The sequence below is a fragment of the Eptatretus burgeri genome, chromosome 12 (genome assembly GCF_056783735.1).
Source record: "Eptatretus burgeri isolate ZD-2024b chromosome 12, Ebu_testis_v1, whole genome shotgun sequence".
Classification (NCBI taxonomy): domain Eukaryota; kingdom Metazoa; phylum Chordata; class Myxini; order Myxiniformes; family Myxinidae; genus Eptatretus; species Eptatretus burgeri.
The window spans coordinates 51,190,601-51,217,222 of NC_140972.1; the positions used below are offsets into that span (position 1 = coordinate 51,190,601).

Consider the following 26,622-nt stretch of genomic DNA (forward strand, 5'->3'; position numbering starts at 1 on the left):
CCTCTGGAGGTTTCATGGTCTTCGTAGGGTGCCACCAAAACTGATCAATCTGATGTCTGAACTATACTCTGGCACTGAAAGTGCTGTGAGATGTGGTGATACCATCTCTGACTTATTTCCAGTTTGATACTGGAGTTCTTCAGGGGTGTGTACTGGTCTCCACACTTTTCAGCACTTGTATGGACTGGATTCTGGTGAGGATATCGGAGAGTTCAAGCTGTGGTGCATCATTTGGGAATGTCAAGATCTCTGACCTTGATTTCACACATGATGCAGTCATCTTTGCGGAGACTCTGGATATCCTTTTGGGTCCCTCGAGGTGCTGATTGAGGAGTCTGAGCCACTGGGATTATGGGTTTCCTTGGTCAAAACCAAGATCCAGGCTTTCGGTGACATTTTGGATGCTGCTATGTTGTCTGTACCTCTTTGTGGTGAGGATGTTGAGGTCACAGAGAGATTTGCTTACCCTGGCAGTAATATTCATGTGTCTGCTGGTTTTGAGCAAGAGGTCACTTGACATCTGGGTCGGTCCTGGGGAGTCATAGATTCACTGGATCATGGGTTATCAAGCTGTCGGTACCTATGCAGGAGGACAAAAGTCTGGGTCTTTAGGTCCTTGGTGTCGCCAGTCTTGCTCTGCGGATGTAAGACTTTGACTCTGACCAGGGATCTGAGATGGAGACTTAATTACTTCCTTTGGTTCCAGGTCTCTTCGGAGAATCCTTGGCTATCACTGGTCGGACTTTGTGTCCAGCAAGCGGTTGCTGAGAGAGACTCAAATGATACTTGTTACCTGCATAATCCGTGAGCATCAGTCGCGGCTGCATGGATATGTGGCTCATTTTCCTGATGCTGATCCTCCTCACAAGATTCTTTCAGCGAGTGAGTAGAGGAGGCCAATGTGCCGACCATGTGCTTCATGGTTGCAGCAGGTTGCTCAGCATCTCAAGGAGATGGGGATGGGCCTGGCATCTGCCTGGGGGATGGCCAGACGGAGGCCCCTGGAGTACCGACGGAAATTGGACGCAGTGACGCGCTGCTCTGGTGCATCCTTCTGTACCTGACCTGACCTGATCTTACTATAATTAATGGACTGGTGTTTGTTTGTCGTGCTGCTCCTCCGACAGTTGTGGGCCGATTCCATCCAGACATGCTACATCGGATCGGCATGACCCCAATTCGTGTATAGGGGTGTTTTTATAATTGCTGGTGGTCTTGGGGGGGGGGGGAGGGGACGCAAATTATCCATGTGAATGTGTATCGTGTCGCGCCTCATTCAGGTGGGGGGAGGACATTGCAAGTCTTCACCATTTACAGTGCAGTATTTCTGTCCCCATGTTTTCCAGTACAGTGAGGTACTTTGAATCATCGACAGGAAACAAGTTTTTGTTTCATGTACATAACTTCATGGGTTGTTTTTTTTTGCCAACACAGAGCTGTCATTTGCCGATCCACCACCTAAATATAGCTAAGCTTCAGAAGAATGTGTTGCATGCTTGGAACAAGATCGCCCAGAGGGTGGGTACTCTGCTGGCATGTTCTCATGACCAGAACATCACAGGTACATTACAATATTGAGTTGGTCGTGATATTTGTGCAAGAACCATGAAAGAGGATGAAAAGTGCAAGTAAATTTCTCACCTCGAAGCGTGACATTGATTCCGGTAAACGACACAATCATGCCCACGTGGGCGCGGATTGTCCGCCTTTCAGCAGCTCGGTAGTTTATCTCCGTCTCCACACCTCCGGTCTCCCAGTCATAGCGAAAATTCGTGTCTGCAAACAGGTTTTTTTGTGTACAATGTCGAGGCTCGAAGAAGAGCTAACACAGAATGTACAAGAAAGGAGCAGGAGACAAAAGGGGCGGGAGAGGGAAGTACAAAACAGTGGAGAATAGACATTAAGAGATCTGTGGGAGGGGGGGATGGGTTGGGGTCCAATTTTGCCAATATGAGAGCAAATTAAATACTAGAATGGAACTCAGTAGAGCGCATGCCTCTGCCAGGCTGAACAGTTCGTGTAGTATCCCACTGAAAGGCTGGATCTGGAACTGGACGTCTAAAATTGAAGTGGCTTGTTCTTGTCACCTTCCCAACTCATCTACCAAGTTTCGTCCGAATCTGTCCACAACCTTTTGAGATATCATGCTGTATATTGTTTTTGGCCCCAACGCTCATTGGTGAAGAATCATTTAAAAAATTAAAAAATAAATCTTGCATCCGGATTCGGATCTTCACCAAAATCGAACCAGTTCATCCTTGTCACACACCCTTCCGGTCTACCAAGTTTTGTCCGAATCAGTGCATAACTTTTTGAGATATTGGGTAATATATCGTTTTTGGTCCTATCTCTCAATGGTGAAGAATCGCTTGAAAAATTCGAGTATCACAATCCGGATCTTCACCAAAATGGAATCATTCACTCAGCTTCACTTTGCGTTTACCGATCCAAATTCTCCATACACCTCCACGATTTTACTTCAACCTTTCCTTTTCCAAATCTTACACAATCCTTATTTTTATAAATAACAATAACTAAATTCACTTTTAACTGTACACCTCCCACATCCACGTGATCTGGTTCCACCCTCTGTGTTTACCGATCCATATTCGCCATTCATCTCACGATTTTTTATTCAACCTTTCCCTCACCTCACCTGATGCAATCTTCTTCTTCTTCTTTCGGCTGCTCCCGTTAGGGGTCGCCACAGCGGATCATCTGTATGATCCGCATACTGATTTGGCTCAGTTTTTACGCCGGATGCCCTTCATGACGCAACCCTGGTCGCCTCTTACGACACAGGGATATGGTACACCTATTCTAACCGGGGCATACACCGGGCCCAGCACACTGGTACTCACTTCGCCGACCTCGGAAGGATGACAGGCTGAGTCAACCTCCTGGTGTATTAATTCAAGCGGCCAACGGGGCTTGAACTCAGGACCTTTTGGATCCCACGCCGCCACCCTAACCACTACGCCAACACCAGGCTAACCTCACCTGATGCAATCTCTATCAAAAATAATAATAATAATAATAATACGAATAATAATTATAAAAATCCTCTCTTATAATGCTTCATCTTCCTCTTTCACACGTGTGGTTCTCATTACTCCATCATAATTCACGACTCTTTTTCGATTTCAACAGACTGCTCTCAATTCGACCTTTCCTTCATACCTTGTCTTAAAAGTCCAACTGTTACAACGTTTCTTCTCTCCATTCTCTTAATTCGCCTTCATTGAATCCCTCAAGAATTGTGGTAAGTTGCATTTCTGAAGTAAAAATAAAAACCCAGTTTGCTATGAATGTTCGCTTTCCATCAACCATTCTTTTTTTCCAACTTCAATGCCAACTCACCCCTCTCAACCCTCCCTCTCAAAGCAACCATCACACTCTTCCCTCTCCAAGCCTCCCCATCACCTTTCTCAAAAACTCCCCCCTCACTGTTCTCCCTCCACTCTCCCCCCCCACCCTTCTCCCACCATTCACCCCTCACTCACACTTCTCAAAGTTCCCCCACCCCCTCTCATCCACAAAGCTGCCTCCTTCCACTGGCCTCTCTCCTCCATCTCATCACTCCACCTCCTTAAATCCTCAACTGCCTTCTGCCCCCTCTCTTATTACTCCCCACTGTACCTCAACCCAAAACCACAGAGCCTTTTCTCCTCCTCATCTGGCCCCCTCCCTGAACCCCTCTGCAATTGCCCACACTCTTTCAACAACTCGCTCTACCTCCCCTCTCTACCTCCGCCCTTGTCCTACCCTTCCCCTCCCCTGCATCCAAAGCCTCCTCCCCTCCCTCTTCATGAACAGTGTGGACCTCAAATATCCGGGGCCTTCGCTCAAACCTGACAGATATTTCCATACAGGTTGCAACTGACAAACCAGATATAATCTGCCGAACAGAAACTTTCCTCCCTCAATATGTCTCTGACTCCCTCGTATCTCTCCCTGGTTACTCCCTCCTCCAGTATGACAGACCTGAGTCTCGTCCTGGTGGAGGAGTTGATCTATTCATCAAAGATTATATTCCTCACTCTCCACGCACTACCCTCACTCCCCCACACCCCCAGGAATACCTTTGGCTACGGCTTCCCCTCCATTCCCACCTCATGTTTATGTTGTACCGTCCACCAAACAGTGATGACTCCATTTACACTTCACTATCCAAAAACATGGACCAACTTCTATCCTCTCATCTGAACTCTCTCTCTTCCTCATATGTGGCGACTTCAATTGTCATCTTGCCAGTTGGCTGGGTATGGGTACCTCTCTCACCTGCCATGACACTTCAGCAAAAGACTTCTGAGATGCATTGGGACTGACTCAATCGGTCAACTGCCCGACCCAGATCTCAACCAACGGTACTCCATCTCTTCTGGATCTGATTTTGACAAATTTCCCTGAAAATATCAGAAGAAAAAAAAATGCATTTGGTTCTTCTGACCACGTCCTTGTCAAAGTAAACATCTCTGGCTGTTATTAGAGAACCACCTCAGCACCGTCGAGTCTGGCATTTCATTCAGGCTGATTGGCAGGGTCTCCAAGCAGCCATCAAAGTTCCAGACTAGTCTCCCATCGCTACTTTCTCCAACATCAGCTCGTCATGGGAATTCTTTCAAAGAAACTTGCTCTCCCTCATGCACAGATTTATCCCCTCTCGTCTTCAGTTGTCCTACCCTTCCTCCCACCCTTGGTTCAATGAAGCTTGTGGCGAGGCAGTTGTCCTGAAACAACTTGCCTTTGCCTCATGGAAAGCAAAGCGAACTGAGGGTAATCTCAGTTCCTTCCATAAAGCTTTGCACAAGTGTGTCTACCCACAGGAGAGCCAGAAAACAACATCTTTCTCATCTCAAGTCTGAACTTTCAAACCTCTCTCCCTCCTCCAAATCCTCAAAAACCAATCAACCTTCTCCCAATCATCAGCAAGTTTATGGAATCCATCATCGCTTCAGACATTAAATCCTTCCTCTTTTCCAATGGCTTGATTTCTGTTCATGAATTTGGTTTCAGACCAGGTCACTCTACCCTGAATATGCTGCTTCTGTTCGCCCAACAATGGATGGAGGTTGTCAATGCCAGACATAAAATCAGAGCCATATCCCTGGACATATCGCGTACTTTTGACATGGTCTGGCATCCTGCCCTGCTCACCAAACTCTCTTCCAATGGTGTCCAAGGACATCCCCACTCATGGCTCACAGACTTCCTCTCCTGTTGCAGACAACATGTGGCTCTTAATGGAGTTCTCTTACCCCCTCTTCCTGTCCAGGCTGGAGTTCCTCAAGGTGGCGATCTGGGCCCTGTTCTTTTTCTGGTTTTTATCAATGATTTCTCCGACTCTCTGGAAAATCCTCTTTATCTCTCTGCTGATGACTCCACCCTCTGTCATACCATCTGTCATCCCTCAGACCAACAAGCCGCAGCTTCTTCGCTCAGTGCAGATCTGGATAAAATCACAAACTGGTCCAACACGTGGAACATGTCTTTCAATCCTGACAAATCTCACACTCTCACTATGCCTCTCCAAAAGGACCGTTCAGACCCCCCCCTAAACTACCAAAATCACGAATCACGGCTCACCTTCACTCTTTCATTCCTCTTTTTCCTCCCTTTGGAATAAACTCTTCAATTCAATTCTTCCATCCAGACCTTGAAAACAGCTGTTCACCACCACCTCTTACTTTCCCCCATCCAAAACCTCGATCTTTTCTACCGCCATTAATCCACCCCAAATCCACCTCCTTCAAATTCCCTGCTTTCCTTCCTGAAAGTCCCTGTAATGTCCATCTTGTATACCCCGTGTTCCCCGCCCCATCCCTCTCCCTTCCACAGATCTCCGAATGTCTCTGTTACCCACTGTTTTGTCCTTCCCTCTCCTGTCCCTCCTGTCTCATGCCTCCCCCCCCCCTTGTTGTGCATTGTGTGATAGCTCTCATACGAGCCTTGACAATGTATGCAAAAAAAATCCTTTTGGGGGCCTTGGATGCTGCTGCCTTGTCTGTACCTCTGTTGCTATCTTGACAGATAGACAGATGAAAACATAACCTTCGGTGGAAGAGGTAATAACTTCATCCCCTCCCTCACACCCTTCCCTCGACGATATATAATATCCTCCATCCTTTGAAGCATTCTTTCCCTTTTATTCTTGGTGTGTGTGGTTGTGGGAGTAGTGGTAGTAGTAGTAGTAGTAGTAGTGGTAGTAGTAGTAGTAGTAGTAGTATAATAATATAGATCTGTTTCAATGTAGATCATTTATTATCATATCTACTTCAATACATGTATCATGTTCCCAGTGAAGCTTTACATTGCTCAATGCCCTGTTTTATCTGCAAATATTTCAATGTGCATTCAAAATGAAGTCGTCCCTGTTACAGACCAAGTTGATGCTATGTGATTATGAATGTAAAAATGTTTCCTACTTTATTTGCAGCAAGGTTCAGTAAAATGTGTGTTCACACAATAATTCAAATGTTTGGCTGTTTGCTTTTTTTTCCACCTTTTTTTTCAGGCTTGGAATTTTTCATAAGCTGCTTTTACTCCATGATGTCAACATATTGATGTCATGTGTTGTGATGCACATCTCATGAAAACCAGGAGCGAAGAAGGAAGTCAGCCAGCCACACCCACCAGAAAGATATTTCAGGCTTTTTAGCGAATGGAGCCTGCATGGTCAGAGACAGTGATCTGTGTCCTCCCCTCCTTCCGTGCCACTCCATTTTTTGTTATTATCCTCACACATTTTAAGTGTGCCTCTTCCATATTCCTCAGCAAGAAGACTGGAGAGAAATATTCATTAACTCTGCACAGCATGAACTTGTCAGATGGTTATGTGAACTATTGCAGCCAGCACTGGGCAGTATCTCAGAACATGTAATTGTGGATTCCTTCCTGCTGTCAGGAATAGACTGTGATAAATGATTGAAATCTGCACGCAACTTCTGTATCATACTGACTTGACACCTCCACCGATCTCTGAGTCTGTCTGTCTTTGAATGAATGAATATGGCAACCCGTTCTTGTCGAGTTCAGTTTTAATGATTCGATGTACACTCAGATCGATGGTGTAGCGATGGGACCCCCTGTTGGTCCCGTCTTGGCAAACATCTTTGTGAAAAAGAAAAGGATACTGTGAAAAACGTGCTTTTGCAGATCCACATCCTGGAGTTCAACCCCCTTCCGTCTATTATTGGTACGTGGATGACATCTTCGCTGTCTTTGAGTCAACCTCAGCATGTAAAGTCTTCTTAGCATACCTGAACTCTCTCCATCCATCGCGAGGGTTCACCTCAGAGATGGAACACTCCGGCGTACTTCCCTTCTTGAATGTCTTCATTGAGAAATCGGCCGATGCTGATAAAACCAAAATCTACCGTAAGTCTTTTTTAACCGGATAGTGTACCAGGTGGGACTCTTATAGTTCCTCAAGATACAAGATTGGATTGATTGGTGTCTTGGTCAATAGAGCAAGAAAGATCTGCCCCACAGATAAACCCCATGCTGAAAATGATACCGTCAAGACTATGCTTCTTGATTATGAGTATCCTGAACAGATCATCAATAGATATATACACAAATTCCTGAACCCACCAAATAATCCTATAATCGGACCTGGTAAATGTCTGGTATACATACGTCTATCTTGGAAAGGCAAAGAGTCTTAACGGTTTGAAAACCAGATCAAACAGACAGTGTTCCATTCTTACTATGCGGTTCAACCACGAGTGATTTTAACTACCCGCCAGTTGCTTCCGTCAGTCCAAAAAGAAGTTCTGCCCACCTATCATACAAGTAAGATTATTTATGAATTTCAGTGCCAGTGTTATGGTGGGTATGTGGGGCGCACATCTTTAAGATTGAAGGATCGCATTGAACAACACGTCCCTTTGGGGATCAGACAGGGTCAGTCATCCGAACAGAGACAATCAACTCGGGCTTGTGATAATGTACATCGTACGACAACTATTCCCTGTGCCTCCGCAATTGGTCACCATTTACTGAATAATCCTCAGTGTGCAGAGAAATATCGTATCGGATGGTTTAAAATCCTGATTAGAGGACGCAGTTTCGCTCACCTCCGTGCAATGGAGGCCACATTCATCAGGTCAACCAACCCTATTCTTTGGAGACAAAAATAATTTGTCCGAACTTTATATCTATTCTGACTTTGATGGCTTGACTGTGTGGCAACTCCATCACAGTCAACTTTGAGTCATCATGAAAACCACCACCACCACCACAACCACCACCACCCCCCCCCTTGCAACTTGCCGTCAGATAATTAGCATTAAGTTTCCACCAGTTCATTATTCATGATGGTTCATTTCCGCCTACTCATTCATGATGCTTTGTGGTTCCCCCAATCAGGTAATCCCATCTTTGTGGTTTTATCCTGAGGAGTGCAAGTCTAAAAGCTTTGATAATGTCAATTTTATTGAAATGCATGTTTAAATTTAATTTTACATGAAAGCTACTTCACTCACAATAAAAGTTAAAGAAATGATTATTGAGGAAGCCTGAAGGTGTACTACACACAGTACCACCTGCAAAAACCTTCAGGAAGTTTTCTTGAAAAAAAACAAAAAGGCAAATAATGCATAATTTGTAGTACACTGAAGAATGGCGTTTGTTTTGGGGTCAAAATGTTTAAATACCTGTGATCATGTGCTTTGTTCGATTGCTCAGATGTCATTGGAGAGATTCATAAAGTAGTACAACGTCAGACAAAGCTAGTCTCGTTATAAACCTGATAGTTGTCGGGAGGATATAAGCACAGCTCTATTGGCCGAAATCATTTTACATGATATACCATTAAATTTTTATAATATCCACAAGGAAGTGCGGATGGGACAGCCATCTCATCTGTCATGGTGCTTTGCTTTGTACACGGTAGGAACAAATTCCCTGGTTATTAATCATAAACACAAGTTCTTATGGCACTTACCGATTATAACAAGACCGATGAAAAGGCTCAGCGTAATCCTGATGAGCCAGTACAGTCTCTGCAAAGTCAAGAGGGGATTAAAAACAAAACATGAACAGGTGTATGTATAAAGTTAGTTCATTCCATCACCATGTCAATATTATATCGTTTCGTGAACTCAGTTTGGCTTCCTGGCCTGAAGCAACACCCCTGCCAAGCCTGTTGGATGTCCTCACACACAGGTTTAGCAAATATGCAATCAAATAATTACTATTGAGGATAACAACTAACTTGTTAAATCGCTCACATGTACGATAAATGGTTTGTATTCATAGTGAAAACATGGCCTGAAACATTCACGATTCATGTCCAAACGAGTTGTGCTGCAGGCATGAAGTTAATTGTTGTATTGTTGGAAGGTTGGTCAGAAGTACAAGTTTGTTTGTTTTTTTGTGAAACTTTTGCATCACTACAGAAAGGGCATAACAAAGCTAAAAATGTAAAATAATGATTTAACACATCCTTGCAGTTGATCACTTGTCACAATTATAAAATCCAAACGTGAAGGTTTGCTGCTTTGTAACAAATGACATTTGAAAAAATAAACAACAAAATTTAAAAGAAGATTTGCAGGTTATGTGTGAAGTCGATTAGTTGCACAAGTTGAAAACAATGTTCCAATTTGAATGGCTTCCATATATTATCCCAAACTGAATGACTTTGAAGGCCCCTTGGTGTAAACTGTTTAAAAACTGTAAGGATATTGGTGGCATGTCAGTGGGAAAGACAGTTTTGTCATGTTTTGGGGGCACTAACATGTGTTGCAATAAGTGCATGTGAAATCAGAATCAGCCCGATATCTCGACAAGGCACTTCCATGGACAAACCTCCAAATGTGTGCAATGTTCATGGATTTTCACGAGTTCATACAAATCCCGAAATTATCCATTTATTGGGCTGATTGTAAAATCCATGACTTCAAACAGAATCAGGTTATGGCCTCAAAGAGAAGTAGAAAAATTTGTCCAATTATTATTATTGTTATCTATTATTTGGATATTTTTTTATTTAAAAGAAGTTAGCCTGACACAGCAAAACAAACGGGTTACTGGTGAACCACAATCATTTCAAACTGGGAACCCAGAGAAGGGCTTGTAAGAAAGAGAAGTATGTCAAAAATCAGATTGAGAGATCAAATTGAAAAATGTACTCAAGTTCAATGGCATCTAATTGCGTTGAATAGAATAGAATAGATCTGAATAGGCTTTCAACCTGCAGCAGATGAAGTACGCTGGTCACGTCAATTGGAGTACACATTGTCTCCAATAAATTGTCAAAGTAACCGTGAACTGCCCTCAAACTCGTATTATTGCTTATGCAAGTATGGTGGAAGTTCAGATCTGCTCCTTCCCTTTCCCACCTGTGTGGTGTTCTATAAACGAGTTGACCATTCCCTTCTTTCCCCTTCCACCAATCTGCTGAAATATATTTCCCATTTCCCTTTCCCTCTTCTCCCATCATTCATACTTTTCTTCTTTATTTTTTCTTTTTTAAAATTTCATGGATTTCTCAATTTTATGACTAACTTAGGAATAACAATTGTTACTTACCACACTTTGCTAACATCAAGGCGCTTATTGCACTCGTAAGCTGGTACTCATTTTGCCGACCTCGGAAGGATGACAGGCTGAATCAACCCATCTCATGTTGTTTTAACAGCATGATGGGGGCTGCAACTCAAAACCCTAAGATCTTAAACCAGCCACTTTAACCATTAAGCCAACACCAGGCTAGAAATCTAGATAATCAAAGTTTATTGCACTTAAAACTGGAAGGGAGAATGTATACTTCATAAGCGTGGACAAAATGATAATATCTAATTTCATGGCCTTCGCCGACTCCCTTCTGAGCCAGCACAGGCCAATGATAAATTTCTGGATTTGAGTGATAACTGGAGTTCTAACTTAAAGCCACCTTGGTTGTGTTCTGCAGTCAGTGACCAGCATCGTAAAATGGCTTCACTTCCCTCATAATTCAAAAAGCAAGCTGCAGATATAGCCTCTAGGCGTCTCAGGGCTATTCTGGTGCTTCCTCGCCAAAATGGAATGGTTCCATGGTGTTTGGATGGCAGTGCAATGTGGATCTGGGTCTCAAAGATTATTTTACGTTCAATAATCTGAAGGTTGAGTGCACTCACGAAACTCTTTCCTTTAAAAAAAATTAGAAGTTTCTGAAGACATTTGATTTACCACAAGTACGTCATGCTCGAAGTATGGAACAAAAGGTGTTGTCTTCCTCTTGTACCATCTCAAATGAGATATCCTGCTCGAGTTTTACTTGTTTCCCTGCATATGTTCTTTGGTGTCACAAAGCAAACATTAGCCTGTGATATCTACTTTATTTCAAAACGATTTTCATCTTGGATTTGAAAATATTTTCAATTTGCCAATAAGGTCTGAAGGTTTCCAGCAATCATTCTTAACATCCAACAAGCACACTCCAACATCCAAACAAGGTTTGTCATCGGGGAGGTGGATGGGGCAGACCCACCCCATCGTTACTTTGTGGATGGGGCAGACCCACCCCGTCATTATTTTGCATGATCACAACATTGGGGAATCTTGTAATCCTCTCTCATGAATAAAAATGTATTTTCATCCCTGTCTTGAGAAACCTTCTCAGTTCATTTTTTTCGGAGAAGAATAGGTGTTTCTTTGCTTTGATTGATGTTTCTGTACTTCAAGTGTTCTGGTTATATAAAATTAGTTTCGTCCTGGCATGTCAATACCACAACTTATCAAAAAGGCTTGTTAACACAGACATGAGGAATGCACCGAAAGCCTAGCAGGAAATGAAATATATACAGGACTAAAAATTATCTTCTTGGAGGGCAAGACCCAACCACCCCCCTCCCTCACTCCCCCACCACGATCCCCTCCACCCCATCTCGTGTTTTTACAATTCTTACTCCAGCTCAGGAATATGTGCACCTCCCCTTGCCAGCGTTTTTCTTTTTGACTGATTCATTTAATCATTATACAGTCAAATGTGTGGAATTTATGCAAACAACCTTCTCCTCCTGTGCTTGTGCTATTTTTTTTTCTTCTTCTTTCATTTGTTTTCTAACTTCCTTCTCATTTTATTTCTTGCATTGTTTCCTTTTATCCCTGCAAATAATTGTTAAATGACGTTTTTAGCATTCTTGTAGGTGTGGTGTCCTTTGACATCAAGTCGTGAGTATATATTATTTTCTTTTTTTAAAAACAAAAATTACATATTGAACATTTTGTCCTCTTGATAAAGCAATTATGGCAGAAACAGTGACGTACCATACTGGTGTTAATGTAACTCATGCAAACTACACCTTTTGGGCGGCGGTGTGTTTGTGTGTGATGGAGGATTATGGAAATATTTAAAAACAGGCACAGCCATCCAATAATTTGTACTTAGTCTGACTACACGATTTTTTTTCTTTGTATACATTGACGAGGCTCGTATGAGAGCAAACACACAACGCACAGCAGTGGGGGGGGGGATTGAGACGAGGGGCAGAGAGGGAAGGACAAAACAGTGGGGAACAGAGACACGAGAAGCTCTGTGGAAGGGAGAGGGATGGGTGGGGAACATGGGGTATAAGAGATGGACATTACAGGGACTTTCAGGAAGGAAAGCAGGGAATTTGAAGGAGGTGAGTTTGGGGTGGATTAATGGGGGTAGAAAAGATCGAGGTTTTGGATGGGAAAAGATAAGAGGTGGTGATGAACAGCTGTTTTGAAGGCCTGGAGAGAAGAATGGGATTGAAGATAGTGTGGGTTTATTTCAAAGGCAAGAAAAAAGAGGAATGAAAGAGCGAAGGTGAGCAGCGATTCATGATTTTGGTAGTTTTACCAGAAGGGAGTTGTTGGCGGACCTTGAGCGCCCTGCAGAAATATGGCGGGGGGGGCGTAGTGTTGCGGAAATGGGCCCTTAGTGGGTTATTAAATATAGGATTAGCCCAGATACCCCCTTAAATGCATGTTTAGCCAGGTTGTTTGGTAATCGGATGTTACACGTGTGTCGGGAGGTGTCATAGGCTGTCCATTGTTCATACAGTGGTGGTGTACTGAGAGGCGTCTTCTTCTTCCTGGCCCCCTCTTAACCAGCCCCCACCATGCATCCTCACAGTCAACAAGACGTGCCGGCAGCCCATTGGCAGAGAGCTGCTGCAATCTCGAACGATGGACCAATCACGGGTCCCCGGAGGGGTCCGGAAAAAGCCCGCTCCGAAAGGCAAGGGAGGAACTGCTTGGTGAGTCGGCGATCTGCGTGATGAGGAGTGGTGTGGTCGGCTGTTCCTCCTCAGCCATGGATCCAGCCTGCAGGAGCTCCACAGGTTCATCCTGAGTCCAGTCACGGAGCCTCTGACTGTCCTGACTCCCTGCACGGCTCGACGCGTCGCGTCTTTCCATCCCATCGATCCACCTGCAGAGACCAACACCCAGATTTGGCGTAGTCTGGTGTACGGGCCAGGCCTGGATTCGCATACTGGACCTTGTGAGAAACCAGCTGGAACACACCATAGATCTTTCTCTCTTGTGCGGTCGACCTTCGAGGGGCTGGATGCGCCGAGGCTGCGTGCATGAGCGATGCCGACAAAAAGGAGGCCGTCGCCGCCATCTTGCCACACTGCATGCTCGAGCTTGGGCGCTCGAATCCGACACCATCGGCTTCTCACAAGCCGCATTCATGCCTTCAACACTTTTCCTCTCGTCCATGAAGCATCACCAAGTACTCCGTGTCTTGTCTGCATGTTGGCCATGCCTAAGGTTTATTTCACTAGGGCTCCCTTCGAAACCCATATCCGTAGCTCCCTAGTTAGGAGCGGGTTATAGATGAATGATAACGTTTGTGAATGGTTTGCTTGTGTCGTGTTTCTCTGATGTGTCCCCAATAAAATTTGCTGATTCATATGAAAGTTGCCGCCTTGAATTTATTCGTGCCGCGCTGAGGAACAATCCGCTCGATTTGTATTTAAAACCAAAATGGTTACGGACTGGCAGACTTCGCTAGGTCTCTGACAAACCCAGTCTGTAGTCTGGGTCTATATCCCCAACTGGTAAGGCCCAGGTGTACTTTGGTATCGTGATCTTAGCACGTGACCCGAGACCTGTGCCGAACTAGCTGGCGTTATAACCCCTGAGACGGCGGTGCTGTTAAGTGACGCAGAATCTTCAACATTTGGTGTCTGGAGTGGGGTGTGAATCCCCCCACCGCCGAATCTATAACAGTATCACAGACAGAGCATGGGGGGCAAGACTGGACAGGAGATGGTAGAAGACAGAAAGACCACTGACCTGCCTGCGGTGAGAGAGTGAGAGGCCCAAAGACTCAGCCTCATTGCGGGAGATACCAATGAGCCTAAATGGCTTAGTTTCCAAGGTGTGAAGCCGAGAAAAGTGAGAGGCAGGAACACCAGCCCAGAAGGGAGAGCTGTACTCCATCAGGCTGCAGATGAAAGCTTTGTATGTGATCAGGAGTTCAGGTGGGCTGAGGAAGGACTTTGCACGACAGAGGATTCCCACTCGGCGACTGGCTTTGGTGGCCAGGTTGGAAATTTGGCTTTCCCAGGAAAGATCATAGCAGATAGTGGGATCCAGAAGCTTAAATGAAAGGACTTCTTCCAGAGGATTGTTGAGAAAGTAGATGGGGGGGGGGGGTTCTAAACGGTCCTTTCGGAGAGACATAGTGAGAGTGTGAGATTTATCAGGATTGAAAGATATGTTCTACATGATGGACCAGTTTGTGGTTTTATCCAGATCTGCAAAGGGCGAAGATGCTGTGGCTTGCTGGTCTTGGGGGTGACAGATGGTACGGCACAGGGTGGAGTCATTATCAAAGAGATAAAGAGGATTTTCCAGAGAGTCGGAGAGATCATTGATGAAAACCAGAAAAAGAACAGGGGCCAGAACGCTGCCTTGAGGAACTCCAGCCTGGACAGGAAGAGGGGATGAGAGAACTCCATTTACGGTCAAACGTTGGCTGCGACAGGAGAGGAAGTCTGCGAGCCATGAGTGGAGATGGCCTTGGATACCACAGGAAGAGAGTTTGGTGAGCAGGGTAGTGTGCCAGACCGTATCAAAAGCACGCGATATGTCTTGGGATAGAGCTCTGATTTCATGTCTGGCATTGAGGACCTCCATCCATTGATGGGAGAGCAGAAGCAGCATATCCAGGGTAGAGTGACCTGGTATGAATCCAAATTGATGATCGGAAATCAAGCCATTGGAGAAGATGAAAGATTTAATGTCTGAAACGATGATGGATTCCATAACCTTGCTGATGATTGGGAGAAGGCTGATTGGTCTGTAGTTGCCGGGATCTGTTTTTGTACCTTTTATGCAGGACAGTAATGTTTGCTGATTTCCAAGCAGATGGCAGATGACCTTGAGCAAATGAGAGGGGGAATAGAACAGAGAGAGGGTGAACAAGAACAGAGGAGCTGTACTTAGGACACGTGAGCTGATGCCGTCTGGACTGGTTGCAGAATCTGAGTCGAGGTTTGACAGTAAGCTCTCCACTTTGTCAAAAGAAAAGGACAGAGAGTCCAGGGATAGGTGGGTGTGACTGGGAAGGTGGGTGCAGAAAGCGATGGGTTTCGGATGCAAGATTTAGATGCAAACACCTAGTTTAGGCATTCAGCCTTTTCACGTGCGGTATCAGCAGTGTGGCCATTTGAGGTAAGGGAGGGGATGGAGGGGGAACACACACCAGAAAGAGACTTCATTAGATGCCACCAGGATTTGGAAGAGGGAGAGAGGTTTCAGAGTTCAGACTTGAGGTGAGAAAGATGTTGTTTTCTGGCTCTCCTGAGGGTAGACACACACTTGTTCCGAGCTTTATGGAAGGAACTGAGATTACCCTCAGTTGGGTTTGCTATCCATGAGGCAAAGGCAAGTTGTTTCAGGACAACTGCTTCGCCACAAGCTTCAGGGAACCAAGGGGCAGGAGGAAGGGTAGGACAACTGAAGAAGAGAGGGGATAAATCTGTGTGTGTATGTGTATGTGTATGTGTATGTGTATGTGTATGTGTATGTGTGTGTGTGTGTGTGTGTGTGTGTGTGTGTGTGTCTGTGTGTGTGTGTCAGAGACAGAGACAGAGACAGAGACAGAGACAGAGAGAGAGAGAGAGAGAGAGAGAGAGAGAGAGAGACACAGAGAGAGAGAGAGAGACAGAGAGAGAGACAGAGAGAGAGACAGAGAGAGAGAGAGACACAGAGAGAGAAAGACAGAGAGAGAGAGAGAGAGAGACAGAGAGAGAGAGAGAGACAGAGACAGAGAGAGAGAGAGAGAGAGAGAGAGACAGAGAGAGAAAAAAAAAAAGTTTCTTTGAAAGAATTCCCAGGACGAGTTGATGTTGGAGGAAGTAGCGATGGGAGACCAGTCTGGAAGTTTGATGGCTGCTTGGAGACCCTGCCAGTCAGCCTGAGTGAAATGCCAGACTCAACGGTGCTGAAGTGGTTCTCTAATAACAGCCAGAGAGATGTCCACTTTGCCAAGAACGTGGTCAGAACAGATTGGAGCGGAGGAAGAACAGCAGATATTTTCAGGGAAATTTATCAAAATCAGATACAGAAGAGATGGAGTACCATTGGTTGAGATCCGGGTCGTGAAGTTGACTGATTGAGTCAGTCCCAATGAGTCACGGAAGTCTTTTGTTGAAGTGCCATGGCAGGTGAGAGAGGTACCCACACCCAGCCAAGTGGCATGATGACAATTGAAGTCACAGCATATGAGAAAGAGAGAGTTCGGATGAGAGGATAGAAGTTGGTACATGTTTTTGGTTAGTGAGGTGTAAATGGAGTCATCATTGTTTTGCGGACGATACAGCATACATATTGTTGTGGTTGAAGAAATTCGCAAACCACCTTTCAGGTCCTGTAGGTGAGATATCTCTGTAAGTACATGTGTAGTTAGCCCAAAACCCATTGTTTAGAGGGAATAAATGTGATTTGTACGGGCTGCGACCCTTTAAGATAGCCGTTTTTCTGTTCTATCTTTATTTTGAACCAACCACGTCTCAACCGCCATCACACAACAACCACCAACCGCAACGCCGCTTCACAACAACAACAACAACAACAACGCCAACAGCCACGACCTTTACCGTCACGGCTCGCTCCCGTAAACATCGCATCACCGCCATTCCAAGCGTCGCCATGGCCATCACCGCGACTTTAGGTGCTCCACCACCTTCGCCTCTCCTTCTGCGGCCGTTCGCGCGCCACTTGTGAACGCCGAGCGTCAGGCTGGCCTGGCCTCGTGCGGGACGCACGCTGAGCCGCGGGTGCAAAAAGCGGCCTTTCCGAGGAAAAGTCGGATCAGGAATGATACACGCCCACTTCTGTTCCGTCCTATCAGTGAGCGCGGGGCGATTTGGCCCCGCCTCCAGGCGCGTCGGAGTTGAATCGATATATGCAAATTCGAGGATCAGGGGAGGTTCACGCCCACTTTTCCTCCGTCCAATGGGCGAGCGTGGCTCCGCCCCCGAGCTCATCCTGATCCGGAAATTTGCATATGGGTTCTCTTGCCGCACTATGAAGCGCTGAGCGCGGGGTGAATTCAGTCAGTTTCTGTTTCGGGCTCGGGCGAGTTGGAGAGGTGTGGCGACGGCGAAGTGTGGCAGCAGCAGTCAAGACGGGTCTGGAGGAGAGTCGGTCTGCTGGGGTTCGGAGTCTGGAGGAGAGTCGGTCTGTCGGGGTTCGGAGTCTGTCGGGGAGCTGCAGAGAGGGGAAGCCGGGAACGTGGTCGAGGTCGCAGTGGAGTCGCTCGTCGCGGGACCCAAGCAGGCCAGCTATCCTCTTTCCCCAGAGCATCAACAACCCCCCCTTTTTTTCCCCCCGCGCTGAGATAGTGCGAAACGGGGGCCCCGTTCCCACCCCATTCCAAGCAGTGCCAACGAAACCCGCGGAGGAGCGCGGAGTCGGGGCACCGCCGCCATTTTGCGGCTCATCACAAGACGGGTAGGCTCCACGCGGTCTCGGCCCCAGGCCCGTCTGCCCCCTTGTCGTAGAGGGTGGCCCCTTTTCTTTTGCTTTTGAGTATATGTGTTGGCGGCGCCGTCTGTAAAGTAAAACTGTGTAAGTGTTGCCGTGTGCTCGCGTAGTCAGTAGTACATCTGCATTGTGTTTCTTTTGTTGCAATTGCTTTTGGTGCATAATTGTTGTGTGTCTTTTACATTTGCTTTTGGTGCATAATTGTTGTAATTGTATATGTGTGCTTTCCGTTTGCCGCGGAATAAATGTGCCTTCTGTTGAACTGTTTTTCCCGTTTCGTTTCGTCTTTTCTTTGATTGAATCTCCATCTTACTTCACGTAAAGGGTTGGTCGTGGGCTAAATACGCCCGATAATTAATTGGAACCGTCGAGGTTGACGATAACACCGCTCGGTTATCCCGATAGTACGGAACGGGTCGCTTAAAGTGGCCCGTGTCCGGAGTCGACCTGCGGCGAGGTGCGATCGCCCAGTCTACCCTCCGTGTGGGTACTTAGGTAGGTCGAATTTGGCGAACAACCCTATCCCACGCAGGGGGCCGATTGGCAGGATCGTGGTGAGGCCGAAAGGCCCACCCATGACTAGTTCCCGGCGTTAGTCCGAGAGGGTCCCGACGGAATTGTCCGTCCGGTGGGCGACGTGCCGTGATTCGAGTTACGTGGCCGCTCGCACGCCAGCGGGCGCAATTGAAGTCACAGCATATGAGAAAGAGAGAGCTCGGATGAGAGGATAGAAGTTGGTACATGTTTTTGGATAGTGAGGTGTAAATGGAGTCATCATTGTTTTGCGGACGATACAGCATACATATAAACATGACGTGGAAGTGGAGGGGAAGCCATAGCCAGAGGTATTGCTGGGCGTGTGAGGGAGTGAGGGCAGTGCATAGGGAGTGAGGAAAAGAATCTTTGATGAAGAGAGCAACTCCTCCACCAGGATGAGGTTCAGGTCTGTCACACTGGAGGAGGGAGAAACCAGGGAGTTTCAGAGACTTCTTGAGGGAGGAAAGTTTCTGTTATGCAGATTATGTCTGGTTTGTCAGTTTCAACCTGTATGGAAAGATCTGTCAGGTTTGAGCAAAGGCCCTGGATATTTGAGGTCCACACTGTTAATGAAGAGGGAGGAGAGGAGGCTTTGGGTGCAGGGGAGGGCAGGGGAGGGTAGAAAAAGGGCGGAGGAGAGAGGTACAGAGAGTTGTTGAAAGGGTGTGGAGGATTGTAGAAGAGCTAACGGAGGGGGCTGGATGAGGAGGAGAAAAGGCCCTGTGGTGCTAGGTTGAGGTACAGTGGGGAGTAATAAGTGAGGGACAAGGCAGTTGAGGACTTGAGGAGGTGGAGTGATGAGATGGAGGAGAGAGAGCTTTGGCAAGGAGGCAGCTTTGTAGATGAGAGGGGGGACAACTTTGAGAAGGATGAGTGAGGGGGGTGAGTGGTGAGAGTTGAGAGAGAAAGGTGAGGGGAAATTTTTTGAGAAAAGTGAGAAGGAATCTTGGAGGAGGGGAGTGTGATGGTTGCATGGAGAGGGAGGGTGAGAGGGGTGAATTGGCACTGAAGTTGGAAAAAAAAAAGGATGATTGATGGAAAGCGAACATTCAGAGCAAACTCTTTTTTTTTTTTTTCCTTCAGAAATACAATTTACGACATTTCTTGAGGGATTCAATTTAGGCGAATTAAGAGAATGGAGAGAAGAAACGTTGTTACAGTTGGACTTTTTAGACAAGGTATGAAGGAAAGGTCGAATTGAGAGCAATCTGTTGAAATAGAAAAAGAGTCGTGAATTATGGAGTAATGAGAACCACACGTGTGAAAGAGGAAGATGAAGTATTATCAGAGACCGTTTTTAATTTTATTATTACTATTTGTTGATCGAGATTGCATAAAATTCGGTAAAAGAAAGGTTTCAGAAAAAAATCGTGAGGTGAATGGTGAATGGTGAATTTGGATCGGTAAACGCGGAGGGTAGAAACAGATCACGTGGTTACGGCAGAACCACTTGGTTACGGGAGGTGTATTGTTAAAAGTAAATTTATTTATTTATTTATTTTTCTTAATAAGGATTGTGTAAGATTCCGAAAAGGGAAGGTTGAAGTAAAATTGTGGAAGTGTGTGGTGAATTTGGAACGGTAAATGCAGAGTGAAGCTGATGGATCAATGAAAAGTACCAGGAAGAGGGTTGAGAGAGAGAGAGACATGTGGTGTCAGGTGTTTCGTTTGAAAGGGTACAAGGTAAAAAAATTATTTGATGGATTTATGAAGATTCGGTAAGATTAGGGAATGGAAGGTTTTAGGAAGAAATCATGAAGGTAATGGTGAGACTGGGTCGGCTAAAATAGAAGAAAGATGGTGTGCCGGCAGAAGGAGGAAGAAGAAGATGAAGGAGAAGGATCGGTACTCATGGGTTTGGAGGGAGAAAGGGTTGTTTTTTTTTGTTGTTTTTTTTGAATTTTGAAGAATTTTTAATTTTGAAGAATTTTGGATCAAACATGAAAAACATACCCTTTCGCTTCAAGGCCAGACTCTGGCAAGTTCATGGACCACAAACAAAACGTTGCTTGAGATCAAGTGTGCGCTTCCTTTTTCATTCAATATTGGGACAGTCGAACGAAGTATATTAATTTTTCATTCACATCTAATGCACCGGCGTTAAGTTAACGTTGGGCAACCTTCAGCACTGCCATTGTCCCAAAGCTTTAACACCATGGGACTAACGTTGGACCAGTGTTTGTGACATTTGTTGACTGCACCTTTTTTATTTTGAACAATTGACAATTCCAATTGCCTTCTCCAAAAAAAACACGGTTTACGCATTGGTAAGAAAAAGGTGTGACTCTTTCTTTTCCATTTTTTGTATCATTCAATCTCATGTAAAAAGTCGTGGTGAAACGAAAGTAAAACCTGAACAGATATTAACAAGCGGTGCTGCTTCAGAGGAGGAACAATTGCAGCTGGCACAGTGTGATCAACCAACATTGGCCCAACAGTGCAGGCCATTCTTGTTGGAGCAAATTGTTTGAGCATCAGCTAAACTTTGGTCCATCGTTAGTAGAATAACATGCAACATTGATCAGACATTGGCTATATACACAAGGCCAGCTGTGTCTTGCAATGTTTGCAATGTGCATATGGCCAATCGCCACAATGCCAACCCAACCCCAACCCAAAGTCCAATGGAGCTGTGCCAGCTGGGAATTTTTTTTACTGAACAACAATAAAATATCTCTTTAAAAATGTAATTCTGTTCAAAGAATAATATTTTTTTGACTGTGTGCCAACATTCTGATCACTCGGTATGGATGTAGAGATGTAGATATGAGAGAAGATAGGTGTCCTCACTGAGCGTCCACGGATTCCAGGTAGGATGAGCAGAAAAGCCAGGCCGACCACGCAGAACACGCTTATGGTGATAACATCGTCGAAGGACACCAATACAGGTGTCCGACGCTCAGCGTAGAAAGGTGGGAAGCTGTATCTGATCCCCATTCCTGGTGTGTAGAAAGTTTCTTTGAGAGATCAAGCAAAAGAGCAGATATGTCTGCCAAGCTGTTAGTATGTAGTACTCTATATTACTTATACTCTATTTTATTGTACTCTATATTATTGTTAGTACTCTATATTAGTATGTGTCTTTAAAAAGTCCATACAAATGGGACATTGATGAGGCAGCAATCCAACGTGGACGTGGCAGTTCTCGAGACTAGTTTGACTTCCTGAAGATTACAATCTATATATGTAACACTATCTTTTAGGTTTAACCTCACGTTGAGGCCATTGCTACACCCTCTATAATATGACATTTTCCTTATTCTTTGCTGATGGTGTTTCTTTGTCAGCAAATAACCAGTCAAGAATGTTGAGCGTATCCAAATAACTACAAATTTAAAATCTCATCTCTTGCTCACTCGTGTTATGTATGCATTCAAAGCTGCTGAAGAAGTAAAGTTGATCAAGACAAATATCGAATCATCGAAAGAAAAAAATTAATTGTCCTTTTTCGTTTTCATTCGCATAAACTTTTGTCGATCTGCAAATTGGACTCCACACATGCTTGATATTAGCATGAAGCGTATCAAATTAGTGTTTATGTTCAGTTCACTTTATACTTTGTTGTATTAAATACATTGTAAGAATAACGGCACGAACTTCATGTATTTTTAAATATATCAATGTACAATGATATTTAAACCACGAGAGTAAATCACTTGTTCACTTTTCTATCAGCATTCTTAATCTCACAATTTATAATATCTCGAACCTTGTCACTTAAAGACGGATTGAAATGTCAATGACGTGCTTTGAAATAGCTACACAACACAGTGTGATGAGAAACCTCATTTGTATAAGCAGTGATTAAAACTTGCTATGGAAGGTTGTAATTTACAGAAAGGTCTATAACGATCAAGGGTCAAACCCCTGCACTGGTCTATCATGAAACTCACCAGCTCGTCCAGTGGAACACACAGTCACAACACAAGCAATGTAATCTCAGTCCCTCAGAGTAAATGATTTCATCAGACTGCATTAACCATGATTTTTATACACTTCACATCCGGCCTGTAATCTATCAATCAAAGCTGTTTAGTGTCACATTTGCATATGGGACTTCCTTGATGAAAATGCTCGGTGTTTGAAGCTCCACATCCACAGCCTATACATAGTCGATTACATCAGACAAGCTTACTGTCAGGATCCTCGGGATGGCAAGGTACGTGGATCTTTATCCAAAAGGTTTATGCTATTACAGTCTGAAATGACGATGTAGCATCATAAAAAATGGGGTTCTTCATGGCATTTTAACTTTTGTTTTTAACCCATAATTGTATATTCCGAATATGTTTGGTTGACGGTCATGTTTATGATTTCTCATGTAAAAAAATATTTTTTCCAACCAGACATGTTTACATTCTAAGGAACATCTGAACGATCATTTAGAGATTTATTGCATTAAAATTCATTACTTAGGATTTGATAACAACACAGAAACTAAATGGCAAAGATAAATCCAACTTTAAGTAAACTTTGCCATCGCTCCATCCTGCCGAGTCCCTGCAATCAGTGTCAATCTAGTGATGCGTGAATGTTCGCCAACATTAAAACAACAACGCGAAAACAGGACCCTTTATACATTGTACTCTCCAAATATGTGGTGGCCTCTTTGCTGAGATCCATTCGCTTTGACTGATCCACTTATCTTGGACTAAATCATTCACTGAGACAATCTCCGGCACCGTTCTTACCTGAACGTGATAAAATACAATCAGCGTTCGATACAAACATAATGTCCTATTATTTATACTTTATCCCGAGTGGGAATATTTTAAAACTTGTATTGCAAAAAGGGTCATGACCCACGTCCCTGGCGTAACGTAATTGCGACGGTGCGTCACAATGATGTTATAAGACTGCAAGGGGTTATTACGTGCCACACAGGTATCGAGCTTGCATTTCACAGAAAGGGTTGGAAATTAGAACACATTGCTAAAATAAGATCGTGGTTTGAGGGTGACATCAAACGTACAGCGTTAGCACGCTCCGTACAGAAAACTGAGAATGCTATACCTTGTCCGATTGTCTGCGTGCAGGTCACAGAGTGGATTCGTAACGATGTCCAGGTGTCTCTCCAATGCCTACCTGGTACTCACCCTTTGCTGTGTCATTTGGCTGGCAGGTAAACTGCCACTGCTAAGGTGTGTGTGTGTGTGTGTGTGTGTGTGTGTGTGTGTGTGTGTGTGTGTGTGTGTGTGTGTGTGTGTGTGTGTGTGTGTGTGTGTGTGTGTGTGTGTGTGTGTGTGTGTGTAAAACGTGAAGGCCTCTCCACTCGCATCGCCTTCTCATTCCCTCCCTTCCCCTCACGTCACCTTCCCATTCCCTCCCCTCAACGTCCCATCCCCTCTCCTCGCATCGCCTTCCCATTCCCGCCCTTCACGTCTCCTTCCCATTCCCTCCCATCCCTGCGCATCGCATTCCCATTCTCTCCCCTCCCCTCACGCCACCTTCCCATTCCCTCCCTCCCCTCTTGTCACCTTCCCATTCCCTCCCCTCCCCTCATGCCTCCTTCCCATTCCCTCACGTCGCCTTCCCATTCCCTCCCCTCCCCTCGCCTTCCCATTCCCTCCCTCCCCTCGCGTCTCCTTTCCATTCCCTCCCCTCCCCTCTCGTCACCTTCCCATTCCCTCCCCTACCCTCCCCTCATGCCGCCTTCCCTTTCCCTCCCCTTGTGCCGCCTTCCCATTCCCTCCCTACGTGCCGCCATATCATTCGCTCCCCTCCCCTCATGCCACCTTTCCATTCCCTCCCCTCACCTCATGCCGCCTTCCCATTCCCTCCCATCCCCTCGTGTCACCTTCCCATTCCCTCCCCTCATGTGTTTTTCGCCTTCTCTTGCGCTGCCTGCCCCTCCCCGTGCTGCCTCCCCCCGCCACGCTACATCCCCCTCCAATCACGCTGCCTTCTCCTCCCACCCTTGCGCTTCCTCCCCCCTTCGTGCTGTCCTTTCCCCACCCACTCGCGCTGCCTTCTCCCACCCCTCACGCTGCATTCTCCCACCACCTTGTGCTGCCTTCTCCCACCTCCTCGCACTGCCTTCTCCCACCTCCTCGCACTGCCTTCTCCCACCTCCTCGCGCTGCCTTCTCCCACCCCCTCGCGCTGCCTTCTCCCACGCCTCACGCTACCTTCTCCCACCCCCTCAAGCTGCCTTCTCCCACCCCTCGCGCTGACTTCTCCCACCCCTCACGCTGCCTTCTCCCACCCACTCGCACTGCCTTCTCCCACCCCCTCGCGCTGCCTTCTTCCCCTCCCCACGCTGCCTTCTCCCCCCCCGCGCTGCCTTCTCCCACCCCTCACGCTACCTTCTCCCACCCCTCAAGCTGCCTTCTCCCACCCCTCACGCTGCCTTCTCCCACCCCCCTCGCGCTGACTTCTCCCACCCCTCACGCTGCCTTCTCCCACCTACTCGCACTGCCTTCTCCCACCCCCTCGCGCTGCCTTCTTCCCCTCCCCACGCTGCCTTCTCCCCCCTCTCACGCTCCACGGTATTCAGATGCTTGTATTCGGTACACAGTATTTAGACCTCATGGTCCACGGTATTCAGATGCCCTTTGAAAAGCCAAGCGGGATTGAAGGAGAACTGAACAGTTTGCACTTAAGTCAGGTCCTCAAGTTAATAAGGGGATGTACCAAAGTCAATGTTAAGGCATACAATAAATTACTTCATCGCTCAAAGGCCAATTATTTTCTCAGCAAGATTCACATCTCTGACCAACAGTCTTTTTTTCGGATGGTAAAGTCTTTGTCCTCACCAGCCCCAAAAATGATTCTCACCCAATATGAGTGTCCTCGACAGTAGCCAACTCCTTTGGTGACTTCTTTGATCAGAAGATCCGACTTCCACGAGACAAGCTCAACAAGCAAATAAATGAAGACCTATCAGTTGAAGTCATCGGTCACTGTGAAGCATCTATGGAGGAGTTGGATACTGTCACAGAAGATGTAGTTATCAACCTCATCAAGGTTGCATCCACCTCATCTTGTGAGCTTGACCCCTTACCAACATGACTATTGAAAAAAAATGAATCTGTGTTCTACTACCTGCCATAACGAGGATAATCAATCCTAGTTTGCAAACATGCGAAGTCTCTGATTTTATGAAACGAACGTACCATTGTGACCCCTCGACTGAAAAAGAACGGTCTCCCATTTGAGGAGCTCAGCAGCTATCACCCAATTGCTAATCTTAGCAATGTAACAAAGCTCGCGGAAAGGGTAGGTGCTGGTCAAATGAAGGAGTATTTGACTGCCCACAATGTATTGCCTTGGAAGGGCCCAGTTGGCTTAAACAGCATATCATTCTGTTGAGACAGCCCTCCTCAAGGTGCAGAGTGAATTACTGTTCGCCCTAGAGTGGCTACAAAGAAGCTGTCCTTACACTTCTGATTTCAGTGCAGCGTTTGATACAATAGACCATCAGATATTGCGGCAGAGACTGTTCAAGCGCTTTGGCTTCACCGGCAAGATTCTACAGTGTTTTTCTTCATACTTGGTGAATGGAACACATGCCATTAGAATCGATGAAATCAAGTCATGCTACATACCATGACAACTGTGAGATAGCTCAAGGGTCGGTCCTGCGACTGACTATTTTCACAATGAACAGTACTCCAGTTGTTGATCTCATAACTGCTCATGACATACAATCAACGATTTACACAGATGATACACAGCTATATATTCTGTTCAAACCATCTGAACGTGAGGACTTACTGGATCGATTCAATGCATGCAAAGCATATGTTCAGCTTTGGGTGACCCAAAACAAACTTACATTTAGTGATTCTAAAACAGAAATCATCCAGTTTTTTTCCTCAAAGTTCCTTGCAGTGCCTCATCCACCGACCATAGTGGTTGGCGATGTTGGCCATTGTCCATGCAAGAAACCCTGGTGCATTCATGGATCATCACCTAACCATGAAAGAATAAATTAAGAATGTTTGCCGCTCTGCCACTGCTGAAATTAGATATATTGGACAGAATTAGAACTATCTTAGGAAGCAAGCTGCAGTTGTTTGGTACACTCGTTTGTTGCCAGCCGATTTAATATGCATGAGGCATAACATGTATATTGTATATGCATGAAGCAAAACATGAATATGCATAAGGCAAGACATGCATGTGG

General features: G+C 45.6%; 1 protein-coding gene across 1 annotated transcript in view; it reads right to left on the reverse strand.

The window, feature by feature from the left end:
* Window positions 1-22,481, reverse strand: part of LOC147015602 (dual oxidase maturation factor 1-like) — a 38,635-nt gene extending 16,154 nt beyond the window's left edge. Inside the window, exons 1-4 of the mRNA XM_085850507.1 lie at window positions 22,389-22,481; window positions 21,286-21,434; window positions 8,948-9,005; window positions 1,642-1,776 (exon numbers count right to left, since the gene is read on the reverse strand). Of these exons, the coding sequence (XP_085706633.1) occupies window positions 1,642-1,776; window positions 8,948-9,005; window positions 21,286-21,432 (340 nt within the window). The 5' untranslated portion in view covers window positions 21,433-21,434; window positions 22,389-22,481. The remainder of the gene's footprint in view (window positions 1-1,641; window positions 1,777-8,947; window positions 9,006-21,285; window positions 21,435-22,388) is intronic.
* Between the last annotated feature and the right edge of the window lie 4,141 nt (window positions 22,482-26,622).